The 25,468-nt window shown below is 40.2% G+C and overlaps 1 protein-coding gene across 6 annotated transcripts in view; it reads right to left on the reverse strand.

Annotated features, from left to right (window-relative positions):
* STAT3 (signal transducer and activator of transcription 3) overlaps window positions 1-25,468 on the reverse strand; it is a 56,852-nt gene that overhangs the window by 6,243 nt on the left and 25,141 nt on the right. For all 6 annotated transcript variants that reach the window (XM_073235611.1, XM_017643739.3, XM_017643737.3 and 3 more), the window contains 19 exons: window positions 19,453-19,581; window positions 18,408-18,552; window positions 17,730-17,828; window positions 11,873-11,968; window positions 11,620-11,701; window positions 11,331-11,425; window positions 11,006-11,157; window positions 9,245-9,403; window positions 9,038-9,130; window positions 8,133-8,192; window positions 5,047-5,076; window positions 4,854-4,947; window positions 4,706-4,753; window positions 2,800-2,883; window positions 1,971-2,069; window positions 1,708-1,843; window positions 895-947; window positions 596-690; window positions 339-478 (listed from right to left, as the gene is read on the reverse strand). In XM_073235611.1, the coding sequence (XP_073091712.1) occupies window positions 339-478; window positions 596-690; window positions 895-947; window positions 1,708-1,843; window positions 1,971-2,069; window positions 2,800-2,883; window positions 4,706-4,753; window positions 4,854-4,947; window positions 5,047-5,076; window positions 8,133-8,192; window positions 9,038-9,130; window positions 9,245-9,403; window positions 11,006-11,157; window positions 11,331-11,425; window positions 11,620-11,701; window positions 11,873-11,968; window positions 17,730-17,828; window positions 18,408-18,552; window positions 19,453-19,580 (1,888 nt within the window). In that variant the 5' untranslated portion in view covers window position 19,581. The remainder of the gene's footprint in view (window positions 1-338; window positions 479-595; window positions 691-894; window positions 948-1,707; window positions 1,844-1,970; window positions 2,070-2,799; window positions 2,884-4,705; window positions 4,754-4,853; window positions 4,948-5,046; window positions 5,077-8,132; window positions 8,193-9,037; window positions 9,131-9,244; window positions 9,404-11,005; window positions 11,158-11,330; window positions 11,426-11,619; window positions 11,702-11,872; window positions 11,969-17,729; window positions 17,829-18,407; window positions 18,553-19,452; window positions 19,582-25,468) is intronic.

The following is a 25,468-nucleotide window of genomic DNA, read 5'->3' on the forward strand; positions in this document are numbered from 1 at the left end:
GGGCTTTCAGAGGGGGTATCCAGGTGGGTCATAGGCAATATACTCGAATAACTACTTGCATAAAATATAAACAGGGTAGGTTAGAAAAGAGATGAAGAATGAAATTTAAATCGCAAATTCTAGGCACACATTAGCCCCTGGGGCAAGCAAAACAAAATTGGTAAACCACTCCCTTAGCTGGAAGAATGCAGAGAAAAGTCACCTAAATGTTTCACCCATCTAAGGCACAGGAGTGTAAAGCCATCTCTGCCCACTGGGGGGCAGCAGGTGCTTGGAACTGGCAGCACCCGTGGTGGCAGCAATTGCCGCCACGAAGTGTGGATGAGAGACCAGCTTACCGCTGATGTCCTTCTCTACCCAGGTGAAGGTGACGCCTCCTTCTTTGCTGCTTTCACTGAATCTTAGCAGGAAGGTGCCTGGGGGCTTGGTGCTCAATATGGCCCGTTCCCGCTCCTTACTGATAAAGCCCATAATGTATCTAGAGCCAAAAAAGAGCAACAATAAGGTTTGTGCTTACAGGGCCCCTGTCTTAGTCTGAGACAGCAGGTTACTTATCATACGTGTGCACTCTGCCGGCACAAGACTTCCAACCTACCCTTCATTCCAAAGAGCCAGGATGTACTTTTTCACAAGGTCAATGATATTGTCCAGCCAGACCCAGAAGGAGAAGCCCTTGCCAGCCATGTTTTCCTGGAGAAAAGAATAACAGGAAAGGCAAGTCTACCACCGTCCCAGCTTTTTCCTTCCCAGGGGCATGGTGTCACCAAAGTCCTCAGGCCCATCTACCCTCAGGCAGGTCCTACTGGTCCCTGGACCCATCCATGACAGCGTCACAGGTGAGCATTCCCTCCCAGTCCCAAGACGCGGCCACAGAGAGTTGACAAGATTGCTTACTTTGCAAAATTTAGCCCAGGTGATCTGACATCCTGAATAGTTCACGCCAGGTCCTGAAGGAAAAAAAAAAGAATATAGTAGTAATTGCTGGCTTTGGATTAAGATCTTACTTCTAAGAACAGAACACATAGACATTTGTCCCACAATGGGTCATGAAACCACTGTATTTGAAGGTTGCCACCATTGTGTGCCTATGTGCATGCACAGGGGCACACTCATGTGCACACACCTCCCTATTCCATCATTGGATCACCCGAGTTGTTTAGCCCAGCAGAGGTGGTAGATGAAGTATCAAGTCCACTGCTCTTCCCAGCCCCGTGTGATAGCCCAGAGACTAGCACAAACACTAATGAGCTGACAGCTGGTGTTAAAAGGGACATTTGATGGCAGCACACACAGGACAAAGCTACTTATAGTCCAGAGGGCACAAAAAATATTCTCCTAAGAATTTTTTCCAGGGGAAAAAACTGAAAACAAGCCTACAGTCTATTGAAGAAATGGACAGAATGTCAACCCTTTAGCTCTGCCTTCTAACCGCATCTTCCTAAGGTTAGACAAAATGGTGCTCTGGAAGGGAGAGGAAGACCGCCACCCACAGTGAAGAAACCTGCCTCCCACCTCATAAAGATGGTCGGGAGGCAAACCTCTGCTGTGTCCTGACTCCCCTCACCCAGCCCCCACCCCCCATGCTGGAACACACATTTTCTGGCCCCAGCACAATGCCTGGCTCAGTAAATCTTCCTGAATGACTAGCCCCACAGGCCAAATTCCTTTTCTGAAGAGGGCAGAAGGGAAGAAAGGTAAACTGCTGACCCAAGAGTTTCTCTGCCAGCGTAGTCAACTGCTCGATGCTCAGCCCTCGCTTTGTGGTGGAGGAGAACTGCCAGCTCAGCACCTCAGCCACTTGATCCCAAGTTCCAATTGGGGGCTTGGTGAAAAAGTTCACGTTCTATTGAAAATGACACATTTGCTCATTTAGATGAGGGTGGTACTTGAAGACCTGCACTTCATGTCCTAACCTGCTGGCACTGAGAAGTCTTAAGAGGAGGTGGGTCCCCCTATGATGGGGCACTTACCTTCGGGTTGTTGGTCAGCATGTTATACCACAGGATGGATGCCCAGGCATTTGGCATCTGACAGATGTTGGAGATCACCACAACTGGCAAGGAGTGAGTCTGTGGAGAAGAGGGGAATGAGTGAGTCTGTGGAGAAGAGGTTGGGGCGGCATTGGGCCTTTGTGACTTCCAAAATCTCTACACGCCTGTCTCGCCATGTTTGGAATAAAAGGTCATGTTGTAAATAAACCCCATCTACTACCAGCTCTTAGGGGAGTGTGACTGAGTCGTCCAGTGAACAGCGTGGAACGGACATCAGACATGGCCACAGGACACAACCAGGAACCTGTAAAATCTGACTTGCTCAAAGCTGGACCCACAGTTCAAGGATTCCCCATTTATAACCTGGAAGGCATTCTCCAAGAATTGAAGCTGTATCTGCTCATCGAACAGAGAGGCCCCAGAAATCAGACTAGGATCCTTGCTTTTTCAGGTTTTCTTTAATTTAAAGATTAAGAAAGTTGGAAAGATAATGTAAATGCCGTGATGTGTACTAAAAACACTGGCTGTTTAAAGACAGTTTTGCTCAAACTTTATAAAGTCAACTATAATCAATTTCTAAATATAGATTTTCAAGTTTGCTGAAAGCTGAGTACACATGTATTGTCTAAGCACTCAAACAAGACTTTAGATGGGATACTAAGGATTTTTAGGAGAAAAAAAAGCAAAAATAAACACAGTGCTTATCAAAGAGTCATCACTCCACCTTCTATATTAAAATCTCAACTAGAAGTTCTGGTCGGAATCACCTCTGCACGCAGCCCTGCCCCTGCTCTGCCGCAGAACTTACCTCCAGGTCAATCTTGAGGCCTTGGTGATACACCTCAGTCTCAAAGGTGATCAGGTGCAGCTCCTCGGTCACAATCAGGGAGGCCTGCAGTAACGACAAATGCACTCTCTTCCTCACAGAGAACGGGGCTGAGTACTAGCAGCCACAGCCACGCCGCACCAAGAAGGCCAATCCACCAGGAGACCAAGGACCAACGCCCAGGGACACAACCTGGAGCACATGCTTTCTTTACACCAGGACTCCCCAGTGCTATGATCCTCAAGCTGATCTTTTACTGGTTTCCTTAGGTTACAATCCAGCAGGTTGTTTATAAAATGGGTGGGGCACACAGAGTAACAAAACAATGACCACTTGTGTGCCTGCTGCTCAGTTAAAGACAAAGACCACCCCCACTGAAATTCTCAGGCTGCCCTTCCCTAACCCCATCCCTGCCCCCTAACTGCTATTTGGCTTTCAGGTTTATCATTTCCTAGGTTTCCTTCATGGCTTTACCATGTTTGTATCTCTAAACAACGTGTATATTGCTTGGTTTGGAATGTTTGTGAGCCTCATGCCTATGGAACCGTACCCTATGCATTCTTTAGTGACTCACTTTTCCCAGCCCTTTGGTTGCGGCAGCTGCAACATTTGCTTTCAGAGCTGCGTAGTGTTTTACTGTACGACTGTACCATCACGTATCCATTCTAGGGCTGATGGGTATTTGGGTTGTATTTAGGACTTACACCCAGGCCACTGTGACATTCTGCACACGTCTCCTGTACATATATGCAAAGATTTCTCTATTGTTAAATCCTGGGAGTGGCCCTGCTGGTTTATAGGGTTTGTCATTTTTATAATGCCAAGTTATTTTCCAAAGGGACAATTTATACTCCCAGCAACAACACAGCACCTTATTTTAAGTAAAAATTGCCAATGGAGTTTCAGAAATGGAATTCCAATTCATTTTTAAAACACTCTAATTACAAAAGCAATACATGTTCAGTTTAAAATGCAAATACTATAGAGATAGTATTATAGAGTAGCCTTGGATACTAACAGCAGCATAAATGTATAAGCAGTTTGGCATCTATTCCAGAATTTTGTAATGCATACATCAATAGACAAAAAACAGTGTTAATATATTTTTTAAAACACATATACTAATATACTACTCAAATTACTTTGCATCTTGCTTTTTCTAAACAAATATGCCACATGCATTTTTTTCCATATTACAGCATATACATCACCTCACTCTTTTACTGCTGTCAAGGATGATAAATTCCTTTTTTTAAGGTCTGCTACATGTTAGAAGAGGGAAGAATGGCTCAGGGAACAAATATCAGAAAAAGAATAGGGTGTCAATTTTTTTAAAAGATTAAAAGCTCGTGTTTGGCCACTTTTCTCTATTCTTCTTTAAAAGTTTATTCTTGACACTTAGAATCCAACAATCTAAGTCAATGGGAGGCAGAGAAGAAATAAGGGGGATAAGGAACAGGACAGGTTTTGTTCTTTTTCTTTTTCTTAAATGTTTAACTCAGATTTATTATAACCTTCTATCCCAGCTCAGTAAGAAAAACAGGTCACTAGAAATGCAGCCAAGCGGTGCCAGTTGGCAGAAATTGGAAGGAGAATTTGGAAAGCCCCAGGCAAGGTGGGAAGCTTCTTTTCTACTAAATGGGTGTGGCAACTCGCAAGGGACTTTCCACTCCTCCTTAATGATGAGCTAACTCCCGGGACAATCACGGAAATGCTCCAAGCCAAAGTACTCCACCACGTATATGACTTCTGACCATGTCCCTTTGTCCCACAGTGACTTTTCTGAATGATTACAGCTGACATGCAGACTGGTGTCTCTAATTCTGGGCAGTAAGAAGGCTTTTTTACTCTCTACTCCCAGTTGGCCTTCATCCCCAACAAAACTTACATCACAATTGGCTCGGCCCCCGTTACCACATCTTTGCTCTCTCAGAGTCTGTAAGAAAAGCAAAGAGCACCTGTCATGTGAGGCTCCCCCAACCTCTCCCTCTGCCAGCTGCCCTTGGAAAGGGGGAGTCTGGCCTGCTCCCGCGTACCAAGTGTTTGAATTCTGCAGAGAGGCTGCCGTTGTTGGACTCTTCCATGTTCATCACTTTCGTGTTTGTGCCCAGAATGTTAAATTTCCGGGATCTGAATCACAGGAGAAAAACCACCCACGCAGGTGACTGAGTGGCCAGAGGACAAAGTGAGATTAAACAGAACAGAATGAAGCCTCTAGGCTGAACTCACCCCCTGAGAGCTGCAACATCCCCGGAGTCTCTGTTAAGAATACATAATGGTGTTAATAAAACAGGCCCCACATTTCTTCAAAAAGTCCATTTTGAACACCTGTAATCTACTCTGCTCCTGGGAATTTCTATAAACTATTCAGTTACATTCTATACGTGAAATATAACAACTCTGCAACATGCTTAAATAGTAGAGGCTGGCATAAATAGTAGAGGCTGGTTGCCTCCCCAAGAACCACTCCCTACTTCTTAACCGAACCTTGATTCTGCTCAGGTATCCTCCCCATCCCCACCTCCAGGGCATGCCCACAGCACAGTGGTCTAGGAGTCCGGACATGACTTACACTGTCTATACCAGGCTGGATTTATATTCCATAACTTTAGATTATTATTGGCAAGGAAGCATTTGGTCTTCACTACCAGAAGCAACCTTGCTGCAACCCTTAGAATGCCAACGATAACAGGACGGCAGAGAAGACAGCCAGAAGATTCTGGGTTCTTGATGGCATCAATGAGTCACTAATCTCACCATCAGGAACTTGCCCTAACTCTGCATTTCCAGTTAGACTGGGTTGCAAATTTCCTTATTATTTAAATCACACTGGATTTTCTGTAAAGGTTTACTGTTACCTGTGACTTAGAGCATCCCATTTGATACAGCTGGAAATATTCTTCCCAATATATCCATTACCTTTGAGCTCACAATTTTTTATATAGTCACATTTCTGAGTCTTTTTCTTTCTTTTTTAAAATTATTTTAGTACTGTATTAAAGTCCTCCTCCACTGCTGTATATCCACTATGCTTTTAGAATTAATAATAGCTACTATTTGTTAAATGGTGCATTCCATGTAGGATTACAGATTAAAAACTGATCCATTTTTAAACCATTCAGAAGATACCCTTCCATATATCACATTTTAGAACTTAAGAGTCCTCATTATTAGGAAATTCTCCCATATGTCTAGCCTATATTTCCTTCTTTTAATATAATGTTTTTGTATTACAGCTTTGAGGCATAACTGATGAGCAATAAGCTGCACTACTTAAAAGTACAGAATTTAATAAGGTTTGATAATATGTATATATACCACACACACCTGGGAAATTATCAGCCCAGTCAAGATAATGAACACCCCCATCATCCCCAAAGTTTCCCCAGGCCCATCTGTAATCCATTCCCCAATCCCACACCCCATCCGTCCCCAGGCAACCACTGATCTGCTTTCAGTCACTATAGGTTCATTTGCAAATCTAGAATTTACATAAATGGAAACATAAAGTATGTACTTTTTTTTAGGTCTGGGTTCTTTCACTCAGCATAACTATTTTGAGATTTATTTATATGTTGCAGATATTAATAGTTTACTCCTTTTTGTCCTTTTTGTGACTAATACCCTAATATTCCACTGTATAGATATACCACTAATTGTTTATTCATATAAGCATCTATTAATGGACATTTATGTACAACCCTTTGTGCAGACACATGCTTTCATTTCTCTTGGGTCAATACCTAGGAATGGAATGGCTAGGTCACAGAGTAGGTGCATGGTTAACTTTTTAGGAAAATTCCCAAACTGTTTTCTAAAGTGGTTGAACCATTTTGCCATTTTACCACTGTTATACATTCACCCATGCTTTTAAGCTATTTTTGTTTTAAACATGTAAATACATTGGGAATTTACTGATAAACAGTAAAAAGAAAAACTCTGCTTCTCACTCAAATCCCCCCAGTACTACTTACTAAATAATCCATCCTCTCCCCACTGATCTGAAGTATCATTTTAAACATATATAAATTCCTTACATAAATCTGAAGTCTGTTTCTGGACTTAAGATTTTGTTTCAGTGATCAATCAGTTTATTCTTGTCCTATATTCATTTAGTAACTGAAATTTTGTGATACATTTGTATCTGGCAGGCAGCTTCCCATACTACTCCCCTCACACCCCATTATTTTTATTTATTAAGAGTATTTTTGAAAGTAGAATGGAGGCTGTCAGGGGCTGGAAGAAGAGGGAAATGGGGATTTGTCGTTCAACAGATAGAGAATTTCAGTTTTGCAAGATGAAAAGGTTTACCTGTTGCACAACAATGAATATAATGGACAGTACTGAATTGTACACTTAAAGATGATAACATAAAGATGGTAAATTTTATGTAAAAATTTTTTTTTTGCTATAATTAAAAATTAATAAATAAATCCTTTTTAAAGAAGCTATGTTTGCTCATTTTTTTCATCTATGCTACAACTTGAAAAGCAAGACTAGAGTTAACAATACCTTACTCATATTTTGGTTGGTATTATCCTAACTGGGAAGATCAACATCTTTGTATGTTTGCTTTGTAAGTCTGCACTCCAGGAATCTGACTTGCTTCATCACTCTTTACAATATCCCTTCCTCACTAAAATTTCAGTTCTCTTCACAGATCTTAACCTATTTCTGTTAAGTTTGTCACGATATATTTTACTTTGATTGCTTTATTGTGAGACCATTTATCTACTATAGTTTCTAACTGGTTAATGCTAAAATATGGTCATTGGTTTTTTTAAATTTATTTATTAAACCCACCATCTTCCTCAAGCCCCTATTTCATTAGTAATTATTTTCCAGTTCATTCTCATGAAACTTCCAGGTAAATAATTACATCATCTAAAAATCAGGAAGCATTTTCTCTTTTCTAATCCCTCCACAGGGTATGTAGATTTTCATTTTTGAAAGGTATTGTCAAATTTTGAAAGGTACATATTACATTGCCTGGTAAAATATGGAACAATAAAAAATAATTTTCCCATAGATTCTCAGTTTTACATAATATACATAGATTACACTCAGAAGTAAAAAAACTGAAAGAGGGACTCAAGGTCACAACGGCGATCACAATCCAAATCTTTGCCGCTAGCTCTGTGGTTGGTTCAGGCGCGCACATGGCAAAGCACACTGAGAGTCTCTTGAGAACTCTTGTTCCCAAAAAAGATCTCTGAATGGAGATAAAGTCTCTAAGTTTGCATGATGTTGTCAAAGTTCTCATTTCTCTGTCTCTCATTTGGAAAAAAACAGCTAAGATGATAAGGAGTACTTACTTGTCAATGCACACTTTAATTTTAAGCTGGTAATTTAACTCAGGGAATTTGACCAGCAATCTATTTTAAAAAAAAGAGAAAACAAGTATCTGAGCAAAGAGAAAAAAAAAAAATACTCCATTTTAAGAAACAGTCAGTAGGCTCCCCCAGCAATTTTTAGTTGAAGAAATGTAAACTCATAACTCTTCATTTCTAAAAGGTGAATAAAGCACCATCCCAAACTCCTCCTCCTGCCAGTGGCGCCTTTAATCCTAAATTAAGCGTCACCCCTTTGGGCCAAAAGGTAAGGAAAAAAGCCTAAGGACAAAACACTTGGACAAAGTTGTGAGAGATTCGCAAAAGGATAATAACAGCCACTTCATGAAAAATATTACAGGAATACATGCTCTGCAGCTGCTATTCTTTCTATTAAACCTGAAACCCAACACCGCCCAAGTTTCTGAAAAGGGAAATTTCACTGCAGAAGCGCAAACCCCAGCATACCTGCTCTGACTTGAGAGTGAAAGCTACACTCCACCCTGCAGGCCCACCACCCACCTGCCCTGTGGCCGCCCAGCTTCTATATCACTAAGTCTTATCTTTCCATTAAAATCTTCAGGGAAAAGTAGGCTCAAGGAACAGAAAAACTGGCATTATTTTGCCCCTTGTGCAGGACAGAAGGAGAGATAAGCTGGCCTAACACTGTAGGCCTGGAATCACAGGAATATGCCCAGGTAACCTCAAAAAGATTCCCGTTTTTTAATGTTTGATAGACGAGGCACAGAGCAAGCTGACATCACGCCAACAAGCTCCATACCCGCCTGTGATGCCTGTAAAGAACAACTATAAAGAACACCAGCTCTGCTCTTGTCCTAAGAGCATCTCCCGATAAAATATCTACCCGAGGTGGAAGTGCCGTGGCCCACCTGACTTTCGTAGTAAACTGGACACCGGTCTTGATGACGAGTGGCCGGTCGGGATGCATGGGCATACAAGGCTGTCGCTCAACCACAAAGGCACTGCGAGGGAAGAAGGACAGCAGTTCACACTCTGCAGCTGCGCCAGGCTCCGTCCTGTGCCTCTGAAGTGAGGGGCTGGGGCTAGTGAGGGGAAGGGACCACAATCTGAGCTACCTTTTCATTAAGTTTCTAAACAGCTCCACGATTCTCTCCTCCAGCATTGGCCGGTGCTGTACGATGGGGTCCCCTTTGTAGGAAACTTTTTGCTGCAACTCCTCCAGTTTCTTAATTTGTTGGCGGGTCTGAAGTTGAGATTCTGCTAATGAGGTTATCCTGCCAATAAAAATAAGAAAGTTACCACTTACCTATGTGGGGGTACGTGGGGGAGTTGGAGGAGGGGAAGGGAATATCATAGATATAAACACCAATACACTGCAGTCCCCAAAATAAGAAAGGGGAATTTTTGTGTGTGGAAAAATATACATAACATAAAATTTACCATTTGTAAGTGTATAATTCAACGGCATTAAATAAGAAAAGGGGAATTTACATTGCTTTTTTAAAATAGTCCCTTCCTAAAATTTTACATTTCAAAGAGGGAGTTAAGCACAGAGAAGGATGTGTCAAAACTTATATCAACAGGAGGCATTAACAGTTATTACTGGAAAGTGACAAGCATTAGAACCCAGATAAGAACATGAAATACGGATTTAGGCACTCACTTTATTAATCCTAACTTGTCCTTGTACCAAAATGTGGGGACTGGGGAAATGCAGGATATTAGACTGCCCAAGAAGACAGGTTTGAGTTAGTCCTGCCACTCACTTGGCCAGGTCCCTTTACCACCATGGGCTTAATGGACCTTGTATCCGAGAAGGGGTTGAACTGCATGATCCCCATGAGCCCTTTCAATGTCAGCCTTCAATGGATCAATTATGTTTCAAAATATTGATGATGTGTATATAGAAGTAGGCAGGGAGAGTAAGTCTGATCCAGTCGGCCCCCAAGGACAGAGACGTATGAGTGTCTCTCCTTGATGGTCTGCACTAGTTTAATAAAGACTGAAAGACCCAAAAGAGAGAAGATGAAAGACACAGGGGGACAGAGTTCAGGGGCAGGACAACTGCTGGGCCTGCTGAGCTCCCTAACTCCTGATGTTTACATTCTCCCCATTCTCAGAACTTGAGCTTTCTGGGTCCCTGATTAGAAAGCATTTACAACTGCTTTCAGCAAAGTAAGAAAACTTAGAGTTAGTGAGGATATGAACAAACAAGCATTCTTGTGAAGAGCTGTCCTAAGTTTCCCACTGAATGCTCTGTGTCTCTAGGTCCCCCTTCACGTCAAGTTCTCCCGGCTTAAGCTGGTGCAGTACATTCAGTATGAGGCCTTGCGTGTCAAGCATGCGCAATGAAGATTTGCTGGATGAATGAAAGTAAAAAGCAGAGTACAGAAGAGCATATAAAGGATGACCCCACTGATGTGAAAATGTGTAGATTTCCATCTTTATATGTATGTAGATAACATGTCTAGAGTGACAGTCACCAAAATTTTAGTGATAGGTGCTTCTGAATGATTAGATTTTAAGACTTTTCTTCCCTTTACTTTTCTGTATTTGAACTTTCTTTCTCTTACAAAGAGCATGTGTCTTTTAGATTATTAAGGTGACTAAAATTTAAACTGTAGTCTATGTATTAAATATAATTAAACATAGGCTTTATTTAAATTATTAAATAAAACATATTTAACACACAGTAACATAAACACATTTTTATTTAAAAAACTGTCCAAATAAAGTAAAAGTTTTAACTCTTAGACTTCATTTTAGTAAGCAAAAGTCCCTACCTTTGAGATGTGGTACCAATGCTTTGGGCCTGCAGTTATGACTGGCAATTGAGCACAGCTTTCTAGAAAGAAAGGAAGCTCTTTAATCTTTACCAGTTTTCCAGACGATCTAGACAGATGTTGGGAGGGCCTCCAATGCAAGCAATCTGTTGCCGCCTCTTCCAGTCAGCCAGCTCTTCATCCGTGAGGGTTTTCTGCACATACTCCATAGCTGACAAAAGTCCCGCCAGCTCACTCACGATGCTCTGGTTGGAAACCAAAACAAAGTCAGAAAACATTTCCTGAGACCGTCTCTCACCACAGCCTTTAGTCAATTCCAGAGAAGGAACTTATTAGAAACCAGACAAGTTCTGCCACGAGATACTGTAATGTCACAGGTGAGCGAGACATGCAGGGCAAGCTGGTCTGAGGCTCTTACTCGCCGCATCTGGTCCAGCGCGGTGAGCATCTGTTCCAGTTGCTGCATCTTCTGCCTGGTCACCGACTGGTTGTTTCCATTCAGATCTTGCATGTCTGTGGAGGAAGGAAAAACTCCTTGACCTAAGGGAATACTATTATCCTGAATAACCAGGCTCCCCAAAGCACCAGCAGTCCCTGCTCACCCCCAACAAAGTTTGAACACAGAGTCAAGACAAAGGAATCCAGAAACTCAAGTTAGCACAACTCACTTTCTATGGGAGATTTTAATGTCTCTAAAATTCACTTGCCTCCTTGACTCTTGAGGGTTTTATAGTTGAAATCAAAGTCATCCTGGAGATTCTCTACCACTTTCATTTTCTGTTCTAGATCCTGTTTAAAACAGACAAACAAAAAACAGCAGTAAAAAAGATTTCCCTGGGGAAAGGGAAAAGAGAGTTTCTGGGAAGAATGAAAACAAAGCAAAAAACCTCAAAGAAGATACATGCAGGACCCACGGGCACTCCACCCAAACAAAGGCTTCCTGCCCAAAACTGGCTTCACCTGTACTCGCTTCCGGACATCCTGCAGGTGCTGCTCCAGCATTTGCTGCTTCTCTGTCACCACGGCAGCTGTGGGGTGGTTGGCCTGGCCCCCTTGCTGCCAAAAAAGGGAGGCAACACACATGTGAATGCAGGAAATATGCGGGGAAGAATACCTCTGTCCAGTCCCCATCCCACCCCAGCACCCCTCCTGTTTGGCTGGGATGCATCCATCATGAGGGAAGGGAAACTGAGGCAGCAGCATGCTGGGCACTGCAACAGAAACTCTACGGTGGCCACAGCCCTCCAGGTGCAGTGAGTGCAGTGCCAAGGAAGCGCTTGTAGAGTTTTACCTGTGTCCTTGGCCTTTCACCTCTAGGTCATACTATGCACCCACTTCATGTACTGCACTGGGAGACTACATGTTGAGCTAAGACACGGTCCCTGCCTTCAAAAGGCTCATTCTAGGTGGGTATGCACAACAATTCAGAACAATTATTGACAGCAGACTCTGGGAGCCTATTTAATGTATGTGGTGCCCAATACATTTCTGTGGGATAATAAAAAAGCACTCTGTCCCAGGGGTGAAATGCTGTATCAAGAGATACTGTGTCTGGGGAGAAGGGGAGGCTGGTACCTTGAAAATATCAAATAGCACATGAAACTTACACTTTTTGGCAAATAGGGTATCTTCTAACAAAAAAGGAAAAGACCTTGTAAAAGCTGCATTGATCAAGACAGTGTGGTACTGGTACAGGACAGAGATAGCAGTCAATGCAACAGAACTGAGAGTCCAGGAAAGACATTTTATTCCCAGTTTTCGAACTAGAAATTCTCAGCTGTCTTTGATTTCACAGAGTCACCAAATCCTCCTGGCTCTAGAACCTGTAATCTCTCACATCCACCCCTAGTGCCACTGGCTCAGGCGGAGCCCCAGCTGTTAGTCTCCTTGCCTCTAACTCCTCTCCCTTCCAGTCTGCTCTCTACACCACTACCAGAAGTCTCCAAAATAGATCTAAACATGCCAGTTTTAGAGGGAACCATTCTCTCCCTTTCCCATGGCCCCTATCCAAGCCCACAGAATGCTAACTTCTCTTAGAAGTCTTGGGAAGGCAACTTCGACCCCTACTTATTCTCTTCATGCAGGAGTGACCTATCTGATCTGATGGGTGAAACTGGAAGAGAGATTCCATACACATAGAGATCTTCAAGGAACCCAGCACTTACACTGGGGCCTCTCTCCTCCCACTCCTGCCTTCCTGAACACACCTGGGGCAGGAACAAGGACCTAGTTTCTAGAAGCAGTTCTAGAGGCCTCACTGTCTGTTTTCTGGGTATCAGTCTATGGTCTCTGAAGCTCCCAATGGAACACTTGAGGAAGTGCTGCTTTGCAAACCCAATCTCTCCACCCCAAGACCTAACTCAGGGGCAGGCATCACAAATCCCCTGTGGGTACCCACCCATGCCATGCTTGCCAGTCCTGTTTTACCAACAATACAACTGATATTTTAATCTGTACTGAATCTCATGTCTATTTCCAAATTGAAATAGATGTGATTAATTATCACCCATCAGAAACCTGCTCCTAATGCTTTGTGAGTGTGAGTCCCCACTGCTTCTAGGTACAAACATTTCAGCGCTGCATGACAGACGTTTCACACAACCTGGGAACAACTTAGGCCTTCCCTCCCTATGCTTCAGTTACCCCAAAGTACCCCTTCTTCCCCCATGTGCAGTGTCTCCACCATACGGGGTCCACTCAGCCTCCCATGAGCTTCCCCACAAACACACCTGAACTCATTCACCTTCAAACTCGGTGCAACTCTTTTTTCTCCTGTGAAACTTTATTTAACTTCTCTAGGCAAAATTACTTATATCCCCCTCTGTGTTTTTCTCACTTTGAGTGTTTGTATACCTATAATCCTAAGTAGACTGACAGCCCTGGGAGCAGAAATACATCTACTATCTTCCTATGTCCCTGGTGCTTTACCCATAAAGACACTTGAGAATATGCCAGATGATGTAAACAGAGAAAATAACAGTGAGGTCTGGATTGAGGCCTCAAATATCCAACTTGTAATTCTCTATCAGGGGTTGCACACTTTTCTCTAAGGGCCAGATGGTAAATATTTTTGGCTTTGTGGGTCATATGGTCTCTGGTAAATACTCAGCCCTGCTGAGTATCTCACTGCAGTATGAAAGCAGCCGCAGATGACGCACACACGATGTGCGTGGCTGTGTTCCAAAACACTTCACTTACAAAACACAGGCAACAGGCTGGATTGGGGCCACAGGCATAGTTTGCCAACCCCCAATTTATATGATTGGGAACATCCTCAGGAACCCTACTGCTTTCCTACCTGTCATGGTAAAGTTGGAGCCTCTAGGCAAATTGGCCTAAATCAAATATTTTTATTTTAGGAACAGGATGAAAACATAAAGGTTCTCCACAACAGAAAACCCTAGTGAGGCATACACAAGCGCCTCTCTGCTAACCTCCCTGCTTCAGGGCTCAAACTGTGAGTGCTACAGTTAGTTACCCCTTCACCCATATCTGAACACATCAGTTTTCTGCTTAAAATGCTTCCATGGGTCCCCAAGTCTTACAGCAGTGGTGATGGTGGATGATGATGAGGAGGACAATGACAATGGCCATGACAGAGCAGCAGAAAGCAGTTAGCACTTGTGTCACACTTCTGTGTCAGATACTGTTCTAAGCATTTTACACACATGAGTTCATTTATTTCTATGAAGTAGGTACTATAATCATTCCCTTTGGAAAAACAGAGAATAGACAGACAGCTTGCCTGAGGTTACACAGCAAATGGCAGAGCCACGGGGTTCAAACCCAGGCAGTCTGGCCACAGGACCCTTGTGGTTAAGTGTTCTTCCAAGGCCCAGTTGCTGGGCATGGCTCAAAAGGTTTTCGTGACATGGCATCTGACTAGCTTACCTTCCCCTCCCAACCAGATGCTGAGCTGTCCACACTTCTCCCAAGAACAAATACTTTTCTTTCCCTGTCTGAACATCCCTTCTTTCTGCCTGCAGTGCTCTCCGCCCCTCATCTGCCTGATGCACATGTATCCAGCCTTAAGTCTTGACTCAAACACAAACCTCTCCTTTCTCTGTGATGTCTTCCCAGACTCCCTTGGTTAGACTTAAATGTTCTTTCTTCTATGTTCCTACTACGTTTTTGTCTTTTAAAAGAAAAAATTATACACCCATGTTCATAGCCACGTTATTCACAATAGCCAAAAGGCAGAAGCCACTCAAGTGTCCATCAACAGATAAACGGATAAACAAAATGTGGTACATATACCCAATGGAATGTTATGTAGCCTTTGAAAGGAAGGCAACTCTGACACATGCTACAACATGGATGGATTTTAGGACATTATGCTAAGTGAAATAAGCCAATCACAATAAGACAAACACTTTATGATTCCACTTATGAGAGGCACCTAGAAAGTCAATGTATAGAGACAGAAAAGTGAAATAGTAGTTGCTAAGGGCTGATGAGAGGGGGAAATGGAGAGTTTTTAATGGGTAGAATTTTAGTTTTGCAAGATTAAAGGAGTTCTGGAGATTGGCTGCACAACAGCATAAATGAACTTGATACTACTGAACTGTACAATTAAAAATGGCTAAGATGGTAAATTTTATGTGTATTTTACCACAATTTTAAAAAGAAGAGAAAAAAAATTTCCCTGATTATAGACTATTAAAGGAAATAAAAATCAACCCTATTAGTATCTTGTTAAATACACCGTTATTAATAAATAATATTTGGTTATAAAGAAATAAATAAATAAAGGAAATAAAACCCCTCAGAGAAAGTAATAAGTCTCCTATGACCAACCACATTAATGATTTGGTATATATCCTTCCAGACATTTTATCATACATATCAATATATGCATATCATATACATTTGTTTTTACTATTATGAATCAGAGCTTGCTTCCATTGCATCACCTAACAGGTTATTGCTGCTATTGTATAAGAGAACTACTGATTCTTAAAACATTTATCTTGAATACAATCACCTTTCTGAACTCCTGTCAGTTCCAACAGTTTTTTTTTTTTAATTGTTACTCCTGGATCGTATAGGAAGACCCATCTATTTGTAAATAATGACAACTTTGTCTTGCTTTTCAACATTTCTACTCCCATTCCTTTTTCTGTCTTATTGCACTGGCTGGATCATTCAGACAAAATTCAAGGGCAAGAGGCATCCTCAATCCTGTAACTGCTTTTAATGAGAACACTTTAGTGTATTATCTTTGAGCATCATGTTCCCTCTGGCTTTTGACACATATTCTTTACTGTGTTAAGAAATTTCCTTTTTTAAAAAATCCAGAATGGACACAAAATTTTGCCATCTAACAAAACTATGGTTTTTCTTCTTTAACTTACTAATTTAACAAATTACATTCATAGAATTTCTAATGTTGAGCCATCCTTGCATTTCCAGACTATACATCATGCTTTATACACTAAAAAAGATATGAATATCCTGACCATTTTCTTTACTTACACTGTCATTTTTAGATTTGATATTAGGATTATTCCAGCCTCATAAAGTAAGCTGGAAACATCTTTTTTGACATACTTTGCAAGAGTTTAAATGATAATGGAACAATGTGGACCAAGAAAGTTTGTTAAAAATCTTTAAACCATTGAGTTATTGGCTGTTTTAGGGGAGACAGAGAATATAAAGTTTTTAAAGTCTTTTTCAGTATATATTTATAGCTATTGGTCTATTTAATTTTTTTTGTTTTTTAGAATATTTTAATAATTTGTACTTTATTTCATAATAAAGTTGTTTGATTTTCCATTTCTCCCAGACTAAACCTCCTTTAGGGCAGGGGGGTAATAATAACTAGCACATAGTGGGACACACACACATACACACAGATTAAATTAGGTGTTCTGGATGTAGACAGATGTGTCTCTCATATCAGTATAAGTGGTGAGACCAGTGGCATGGGAACTGTTCCTGCAGTGGGCCGGTTAGGATCACACGTTATCTCTATTCCCTAAGCTAACTGTATCTCTAGCTCTAGTGAGGGTATTCTCAGACTTAACCACAAAAGAGAAATGCATGTGAACCTTAATGATTCAATTTCAAACCATCCCCAAGGTGGCTCCCAAAAATAGTACATTACCATATTGTTCTGGTTTTGATATTAGGTTCTGGGGAAAGCAATCAGAACTATCTATAAAATTAAAATATATATCTCCTTTGACCTAGCAATTCCATGCCTGGAAATCTATCCTAGAGAAATCAAAGCATGAATATATAAAAACACATAGGGAGACATTATAGTACTATTTATAATGGAAAAAAAACAGAATGAAGTGAACATCTGTTAAAGAGAGAACAACTGAATAAATTACAGCAAATCTAGACCACAAAATATTATGCAGTAAATATGATATAATATTAAGTGAAAAAAGCAAGATGCAGAAAAGTAGACCCATTTAAATATAAGGTGTGTGTGTGTGTGTGTGTGTATTTTCTATAACTTATATGAGCCTGGAGAAAGGTATGAAGGGTATATATATATACCAGACTTTAAAGTTGGTTTCCTGGGAAGAGACAGTAAAGAAAGGGAGTGAGTGACATACCATGTTTTTAACAACTTTCTTCCTTGTATTTTTCTGTAATGTTTCAATTAAAAAAAAAAAGGAGAATACATTATATACTCAAGAAAAAAGTAACATTTTCACTATATAAGATGTAAAACCCCTGAGCACCCCCTTGTCCCCTGGAGGAGAGTGCATACCCTAAGTGACTATATAAGAAGAGCAGGCACGTCTTTGTACCCAGAAGGAAAGGCCATCTTCACCAGTGCTGCACTTCTCCCCAACCTTACCTGGGCAGCTGTGGCTGCCGTCTGGAGGAGGCGGGACTCTTCCCACAGGCACCGGGCCACAATTCGGGCGATCTCCATTGGCTTCTCAAGGTATCTACTCTGTAAGTAGGAGAGAAAGAACCCAACTCTGTTAACTTCCTCATAAGCAGAGGAAAGCATTGCGTTTGCTACATGGAACAACAGAACAAAGGGCTTCAGGTCTGGCTGCAATCAGCGGGAGATGAAGGGGAGAAGAAAGGCAGTCACACTGAGCTGTACTCTGTGAGAGACACCCTGGTCCGAGCCTTCAGATGTGTGCTGTCCTGACCTTACAGAGCGCCACCGACTTTTTCAAGGAGTATCCAATTATAGTCAAACCTTTAACATTTGAAAGGAAGAGTCATCTTCCTATGAGGGGACCTAGTTACACTCATGCTATTAACATGCTAACAAAGTATAATTAATATAATAACCACGGTATTACTTTAACTGACAAAAGAAGTGAATTTCAGGTCATGATGCCCAAGGATGAGTACACAGAGATTAAAGAAAGGGCTAATTACTTCTACTTTGATTTAAAGAACACGAGAGGTTCTCATCACTTAGCCAATTGAGAGAAGAAATACTTCCAGGAAAAGAAAGCTAAAGCCCTACTCAGCAGACTCAGGTTCTCTTCTACTCAGTTTCTCATCACCATACCTGAAGGAACTGCTTGATTCTTCGCAGATTGTGCTGATAGAGAACATTTGACTCTTGCAGGAAGCGGCTGTACTGCTGGTCAATCTCACCCAAGAGATTATGGAACACCAAAGTGGCATGTGATTCTTTGCTGGCTGCATATGCCCTAGGAAAAGGAAGAAGGAAAAAGAATGATTCTGAAACCCACACACACGCGCACGCGCGCACACACACACACACACACACACACACACACACACACAGAAATCACCATTGAGGGGGAATGGAAACAAGGTAAACCAGTGTTTTAACCCATTCATCTATTTAGATTCAGCAAAATAAATATCATCAGGTTAATAATTATTAACAATTATTCCAGATACTATTAGCCACTGTCATAGTCTATATTTATAAATATTGGAGTGAAGTGGACATGCCATTTTGATTTGAATTCTCAGTCAACTCTGTGGTCAGATTATTAGTAGCAAATAAACAATCCCAGGCTAGGATAGCCTATCTCCAACATCTCTGAAGCATCTCCCTGGCCCCTCATCAAATTCTGGAAAAACTATCTTACAGGCCTGAATTAAACCAAAACTAATAGGTGGATCTGAATACATTCAAGTGAAGGAAATGGCCATTGGAATCCTGTGCCATTATCCTCTCTATGAACAAGTCTATTTCTCTTACTTTGTGTCTCTTTCCTTTAATTAAAGGAGAATCAGAAGTATGGACCCTAACTTCTACCCATGATAGAATTCTCATTCAAACAAAAAATATCTGAAGCACATCCTTGGTGTCAAAATACACAGATCTCACTAAGTAAATGTGATCAAAACCAACCTTCCAAACGTCTACCACTAAGCAGGCTGGTTCAGAGTGCCACAAGACGGTTGCCCATATGCACTTCTAATACAAGACTATGTTTATCTCCTGACCTCTTTTGTTCCATCATCTGTACCCTTAAGTTTTTCAATGAAATAGTTATTAGCAAAGAGTTAAATTAGATCATGTCTCTTGATTCAAACCCAAACCTGACAATCTGAGGAGTTTCTCGAGGACCTACCAGTCTTGACTTTCAATCCAAGGGGCCAGAAACTGCCGTAGCTCCATCGGGAAGCTGTCACTGTACAGCTGATGTAGCTGCTCCAGGTACCGAGTGTCGAGCTGCTGTAGCTGATTCCACTGGGCCATCCTGAGGGACCAAAGTGTTCATATGGTCACCAAAAGCCCCAGTAGGGAGTAACAATCTAGAAATCCCCCATCTACCCGACACCGGCATCAGATCTGTGATTAGGAATAAAAGATGCTTTGGAAAGGATCCTGCTTGTTTCTCCCAGTTTAGAACCACACATACACATTTATGACCTCTACCTCTAGAGCCACATCACAACTTCTTCCAAAGTGGCATAACAAGGCAGACATAATGCCAAGCTCTAGAATCCATTATCTACCAGAGGTATATGAAGTTGAAAATTACTTAACTTCAAAATTTCTATTTCCTCATCTATAAAAGAGAGATCATAATTCCCACCACTTGGGACTGTTGAGATAATACCTCTAAAGCACCCAGCTCAGTGCTTCTTACACAACAGATGCTCAATAGATGTCAGCTCCTTTCTTCCCACCCCATGCCCCTTTTAGGTGAACTGGGAGGTATATTCTCTAAACTTGAACTAAGACCAAGATGTGGGATGTGGATGTTCAGGGAGGACAGAGAGCTCATTCCAAGACTACAAGTTTATGAGGACAAGCAAGTATAAGCAAGGATTCTCCCACTCAAAAGAAATTATTTTTGTTCTTTAAATCTCTCAGACTGGGATGAGAAAGAAGAGAAACCAAATACCAGACATTCAAGTTGTCTCCAGGTTCATGAAAACCCCAGAAAAGTGCTCAGGTATGAAGAAACCAACCCAGCTAATCACCTGTAGTCCTCTTTCTCAACAGCCTGACTCATGGGAATACCAACACAGACCAAGTAGTCTTAAGAAGTTGTACAAATAACTATGAGTAATAGCCAAAGACTACGATATGTACAGATCAAAGTTCCTGACATGGTTCTCGGGCCTAGTGAGAACATTAATGAAAGACTGCATATACACAAACACATATAAGTAACTAGAGTCCCTGATTTACATCTTAGAGGAGGCATGAAGAAGTAAGTAGAAACTGGTCCTTACAAAAATAAACAAACTGGCAACAAAACCAACAGGTCTTCTGTTCTCAAAGCACCAAGTTTAATGGTCACTAAGTGGTCTTACAGAACCTGAGAGTGCAGTGCTGGAGTTCGCCCTCCCTCACTGAGGGCACAGACACAGAATACCCCCTTGCTCCTGCAAAGACAGCATCAGTTGGTAGAGATCTCAAGGGCATATTGAGGAAAGCACAGGCAGTATTTTCTCAGAAGTCTTTCACAGTGAATAATTAACAATATAAGGCATCCAACAGAGATGTAATGAAAGACACATACATAATCTTAAGTGTCATAGCAGCCATATTAAAAAAGTAAAAAGGAACAGGTAAATTACTTCTAATAGTCCATTTTATTTTAACACAATATATCCAAAGTGTTATCATCTCAACATGCAATTATACAAAAATTAATGGGACACTTTATATTCTTCTTTTGTATTAAGTTTTTCAAATCCAGTGTGTACTTCACACTTACAAATCAAAGGTATTTCCCTCCTCAAGTACCAACGGCTTAAATTCCACCAGTGAAAAAGTTTAGTAAAGCAAAGAAATGAGAATATCAGAATGAGGTATTTGCCCCAATCAGGCCAGTACGTTTCCATAAATAAACTAAATCTCCCAACAACATGTGAGAAGAATTGAATTAGTAAGTTTCCTGGGTGCTTGGTTTTTTTGGTTTGTTTTTAACAATGTCTTCCTTCCTTTCAGGCACATTCCAAACACCTACAGCTACTCCTTTGCAGCTGCCCCCTCCTTGTCATCTCCCATCCTCAAGACCAACCTGCCACAGGACAGATGCTGCCTGGGCATCTGTCACTAAACACTACCAGTACACTAAACACTGAATGGAATGGAAGCATGGTTGAAGCACATGCTACATACAGGCTAAAGCATTGTAACCATGGTGTGTATTACTCTCAATAAGAAATCAAAGGCCGTTAGAACTCTTACCATATTCACACTGGGGCCACGTGAAAATCTGCCTCATAGGTTAAAAGTGTCAGGACCACCAGCCTTATGATTCTCAGGACCTGATTTGCATAGAAATCTGTACAATATGCCAGTTTATGTAGATTCTACTGTGTGTGAACGTACCGAAACTCTAGACCTGCATAATTCAGTATGGTAGTTACCAGCCACATGTGGCTATTGAGCACTTGAAAAGTGGCTAGTTCAAACTGAGATAGGCTGTAAGTGTAAAATACACACTGGATTTTGAAGACTTGGTACAAAATAAAGAATGTAAAATATCTCGTTAACACTGAAATGATATTTTTTATGCTGGGTTAAATAAAAGACATTACTGAAATTAATTTCATCCAGTTCTTTTTACTTCTTCCAATGTGGTTACTATAAAATTTAACATTACATATGTGAATTGCATTGTATTTTTATTGGACACTGCTGGTCTTATGTAACCAAAAAGCTATGGTTCTCCTAATAAAGAATTTTTAAAAATAAATACCTGCTTTTCATAATAAACTCGTGTCATAAATTAATTAAAAATCGACTAATTGTTTAATTGCTTGTCTTGGGTATAAATGTAGAGCCATCACAGTCAACTCCCAGAAGTTCCCAGTGAAAACCTAAAGCAGATCCCACCACACCTCCTCAATTACAAATCCATACTGGGGTCATGCATGAATATTTGCATTTTCAAACTAATGTACCATTAAAAAAGCACAATCTATTGAAAATTGTCCAATTCTAGCCCATAATGCAGAGGGTAGTGGTGGTGGTCTAGTTTTAGTTGGGGACATAAGTAGTATAGTAATTGTGCTTTTTCTTAAACCAGAAACTAGTTAATAGTTTTTCCTGTAAAATTAGGACACCAAAACTGACTGATATTCGTTCTGTTTCTTAAGACTAATTACTACAGGTAATACTGTAATGGCTATCCTATATATTTTTTTAATTATTATAAATTAAAGCCAAAAGAGCAGGTAGCATTTTCAAGGTGAATATGGGCAGAGTCAAATAGTGATGTCCTTCAGCAGCTGCTTAGCTACAAACCACATTTAACCCTAGCCACAGGGCAATCAGACCAAATGATGAAGAAGTGAATATTCTTAAGAGATTACTATAGCCAAATTATCTAGGAAAACTATTGCTCACTAGCTTTGTGGTAATTGTTTTACTGGAAAAAAAATTTTAAAGAGCCCACTTTATTTCACAATCTCACTTCTGGTTTTTCAAATTACAAATTAATCTAAAGAAGTCCACTAAAGTCTAACTAAAGTACTTCTTATCTACAGAATAATTGTAAACTTGTGACTTAACAACCACTCACACTGAACCCCAGAACACAGAAAATGATCTGCACAACAATTTGAGCACCAAGTACCATCCAGGATGCATAGGAGAGAAGTCAATTCATTCCACACATTTGTGGTTTAGGGGTATGACATAGGACTTAATTCTCTCAAGATGTTTACTAAGTTTAAGCTAGCAGATAGTAGATGCTAACATATAAAGGGAAGGTAAGTGTGATCCTGTTTTCTCCAACTAAAGAGAAAAATAAAAGTGAAACATTAAGTAAGCAAAAGACTTTCTGGACTTTTCAGAACAGGAATTTCTCAACCCCTTGGGGACAACTTAGCAACAAGTCATAAGGCAAACAACTGTTGTCTAATGGGGAACTTATTACTGTAAAGACCACTAAAAATGTGTGTCCAGAGTCACAGTTCTCATTTGTATACTTCAGTCTAAAGAAACCAAAGATATATCAGGACCTGGTTGCAAAAGGGTTCATTACATCATTTCATAAAACTTCTTTTTGAATAAAAACTTGTACTTCACATCCACGCACCACTTGCAAAAGGGATTCATTACATCATTTCATAAAACTTCTTTTTAAATAAAAACTTGTACTTCACATCCACGCACCACTGGATTTACAACAGGGGTGAGGGAGGGAGGGGTAAAAATGATGAGGGGGACAAAAACCAGGCACGTGCAATAATCCAGAACAGAAAGTGATCTAAAGATAATTTCTGTTCCACCTTGCAGTGTGTCACAAGATTTTCCTTTGGGTGTTAGTCGTACTCTGCATTAGAAATACTTACATTATAAATTGAGCATATTTTATCTGTTGCCTACACTAAGCTCCTCTGTGCTGTCAGAAAAGACCCAGTGACTTAAGGCAACCAAAATATAAAGTAACAAAGAAATACACTTGTACTAATCTCTACAGAAACCAGTCCTTTTAAGAAGATATTTTTAAAAAATTATAAAAGTAATAATGTTCACTATGGAAAATCCAGAGAAATATAAAGAATAACCCTGAAAGCTAAAATTACCCATATCCTGCCATTCCACTCTCCAGAACTACAATTAACATACTGATGTAATTCCTTTTACTCTATTGCAGGGTGTGTATAAATTTCATTTCTTTTAAAGTGTTGGGATCATAGTAATTTTACAACTTTGTATTCTCTTTTAAAGCTTACTATATAGGAAACATTTTTCTATGAAAGGAAATTTTTGTTTAAAGCCCATATAACAACTATTTGCATTCTATTAGTGTTCTCAATATAATCCTGCAAATCCCATTGAGTGACAAAATTATTTATTATTTGCAAGCTCCAATTTATTATCCTTACCATACCACATTCCAAAAATAATCTGAGATAGTGACAAACTCCTTCAAGTAAATTAGGGAGGAGAAGAAATGAGAGAAAGTAAAAGGCAATTAATGCTAGACAAAGACTCAACATTTCATGAAATTTTTACTTAGTAAAGGTGTGATGAATAGCAGGAGTCCACATTTAGATATATATTTAACTACTGAACCACTGATAATTTAACCATTCATAATTACCCGAGACTTTAAGGCTTTGGAATTTCAAAATAAAAAAAGATAATTCAATATAACTATACTTGTATAGTAAACATACAATTTCATTGCTTACAAGACCAAACTACCTTTATAAGGTTTAAGACCACATGTTTGCCTTTAAAATAAGAAGTCTATGTATAAATCTAGTTTCAATTTCCTAAAAAGACAAAATATTAGAGCCCAATCTAGTATTTATTGTAACAGTCAAATATAATCAATTACAAATGACAGGATTTGCTTTAAAGTCAGAAACCAACTTTTCTTGCAAAAATGGACATTGAGATGTTAGAGAACTTTAATTACAGGTCCTTGCTAATACAGCAAAACTGAATATATGAAAGAAGTGCTAAATTACTCGGGAGAAGAGCTTGGGGAAGTGAGGGAAAGGACAGTTTTTAATAATACTCTGGAGCACTCTCAACCCCAAAAAGTCTACTATCTTTCATTTCTCCTATCTTGCAGTAATTCTTCTTGGAAGAGTTCGAGAATGTTGCGCTAAACACATTGTTTTTTACTTTCCAAATCCTGACATGCTTGTAAGGCCTTATCACTACGCCTCCCCTTGCAGTTACCTAATTTGCGTCCAGGAACATAGAGAATAAAATGCATCAGATTTACAGTTAACTTTAACAGGTGAAGACTACCGGGAATGTGAACAGTAAAAAGGAAACAAAATCTAGTGCTCTAATCTATGAAGGACAATCAGGATTTTTAAAACAAAATGGAAGAACTACCCAGAATCTAGTGCTTATCCAGCTATCTTTGAAAAAGGATTCTAAGAACTGCGAATTACCAAGGCCTCTTATTGTTTCAAATCTAACAGTGTTAAAGATTTAAAAAGAGAAGAAACTGGTGTCTTCTCCATACCTGATTTGGAATAGGCACCATCTGATCACAAACATTTCAGATTAAAGGAGCAAGAGCATAACAAATATAATTCCCTCTAAATTGAAAGTAACACAATTAGACATTCTTTGTCAATTACTGAGTGCAGTTTATAGTTAAAACTGCCTGAAACAGGTCTGAGCTCTAGATGAAACCACAAAACAGA

The sequence above is a fragment of the Manis javanica genome, chromosome 4 (assembly GCF_040802235.1).
Source record: "Manis javanica isolate MJ-LG chromosome 4, MJ_LKY, whole genome shotgun sequence".
Classification (NCBI taxonomy): Eukaryota; Metazoa; Chordata; class Mammalia; order Pholidota; family Manidae; genus Manis; species Manis javanica.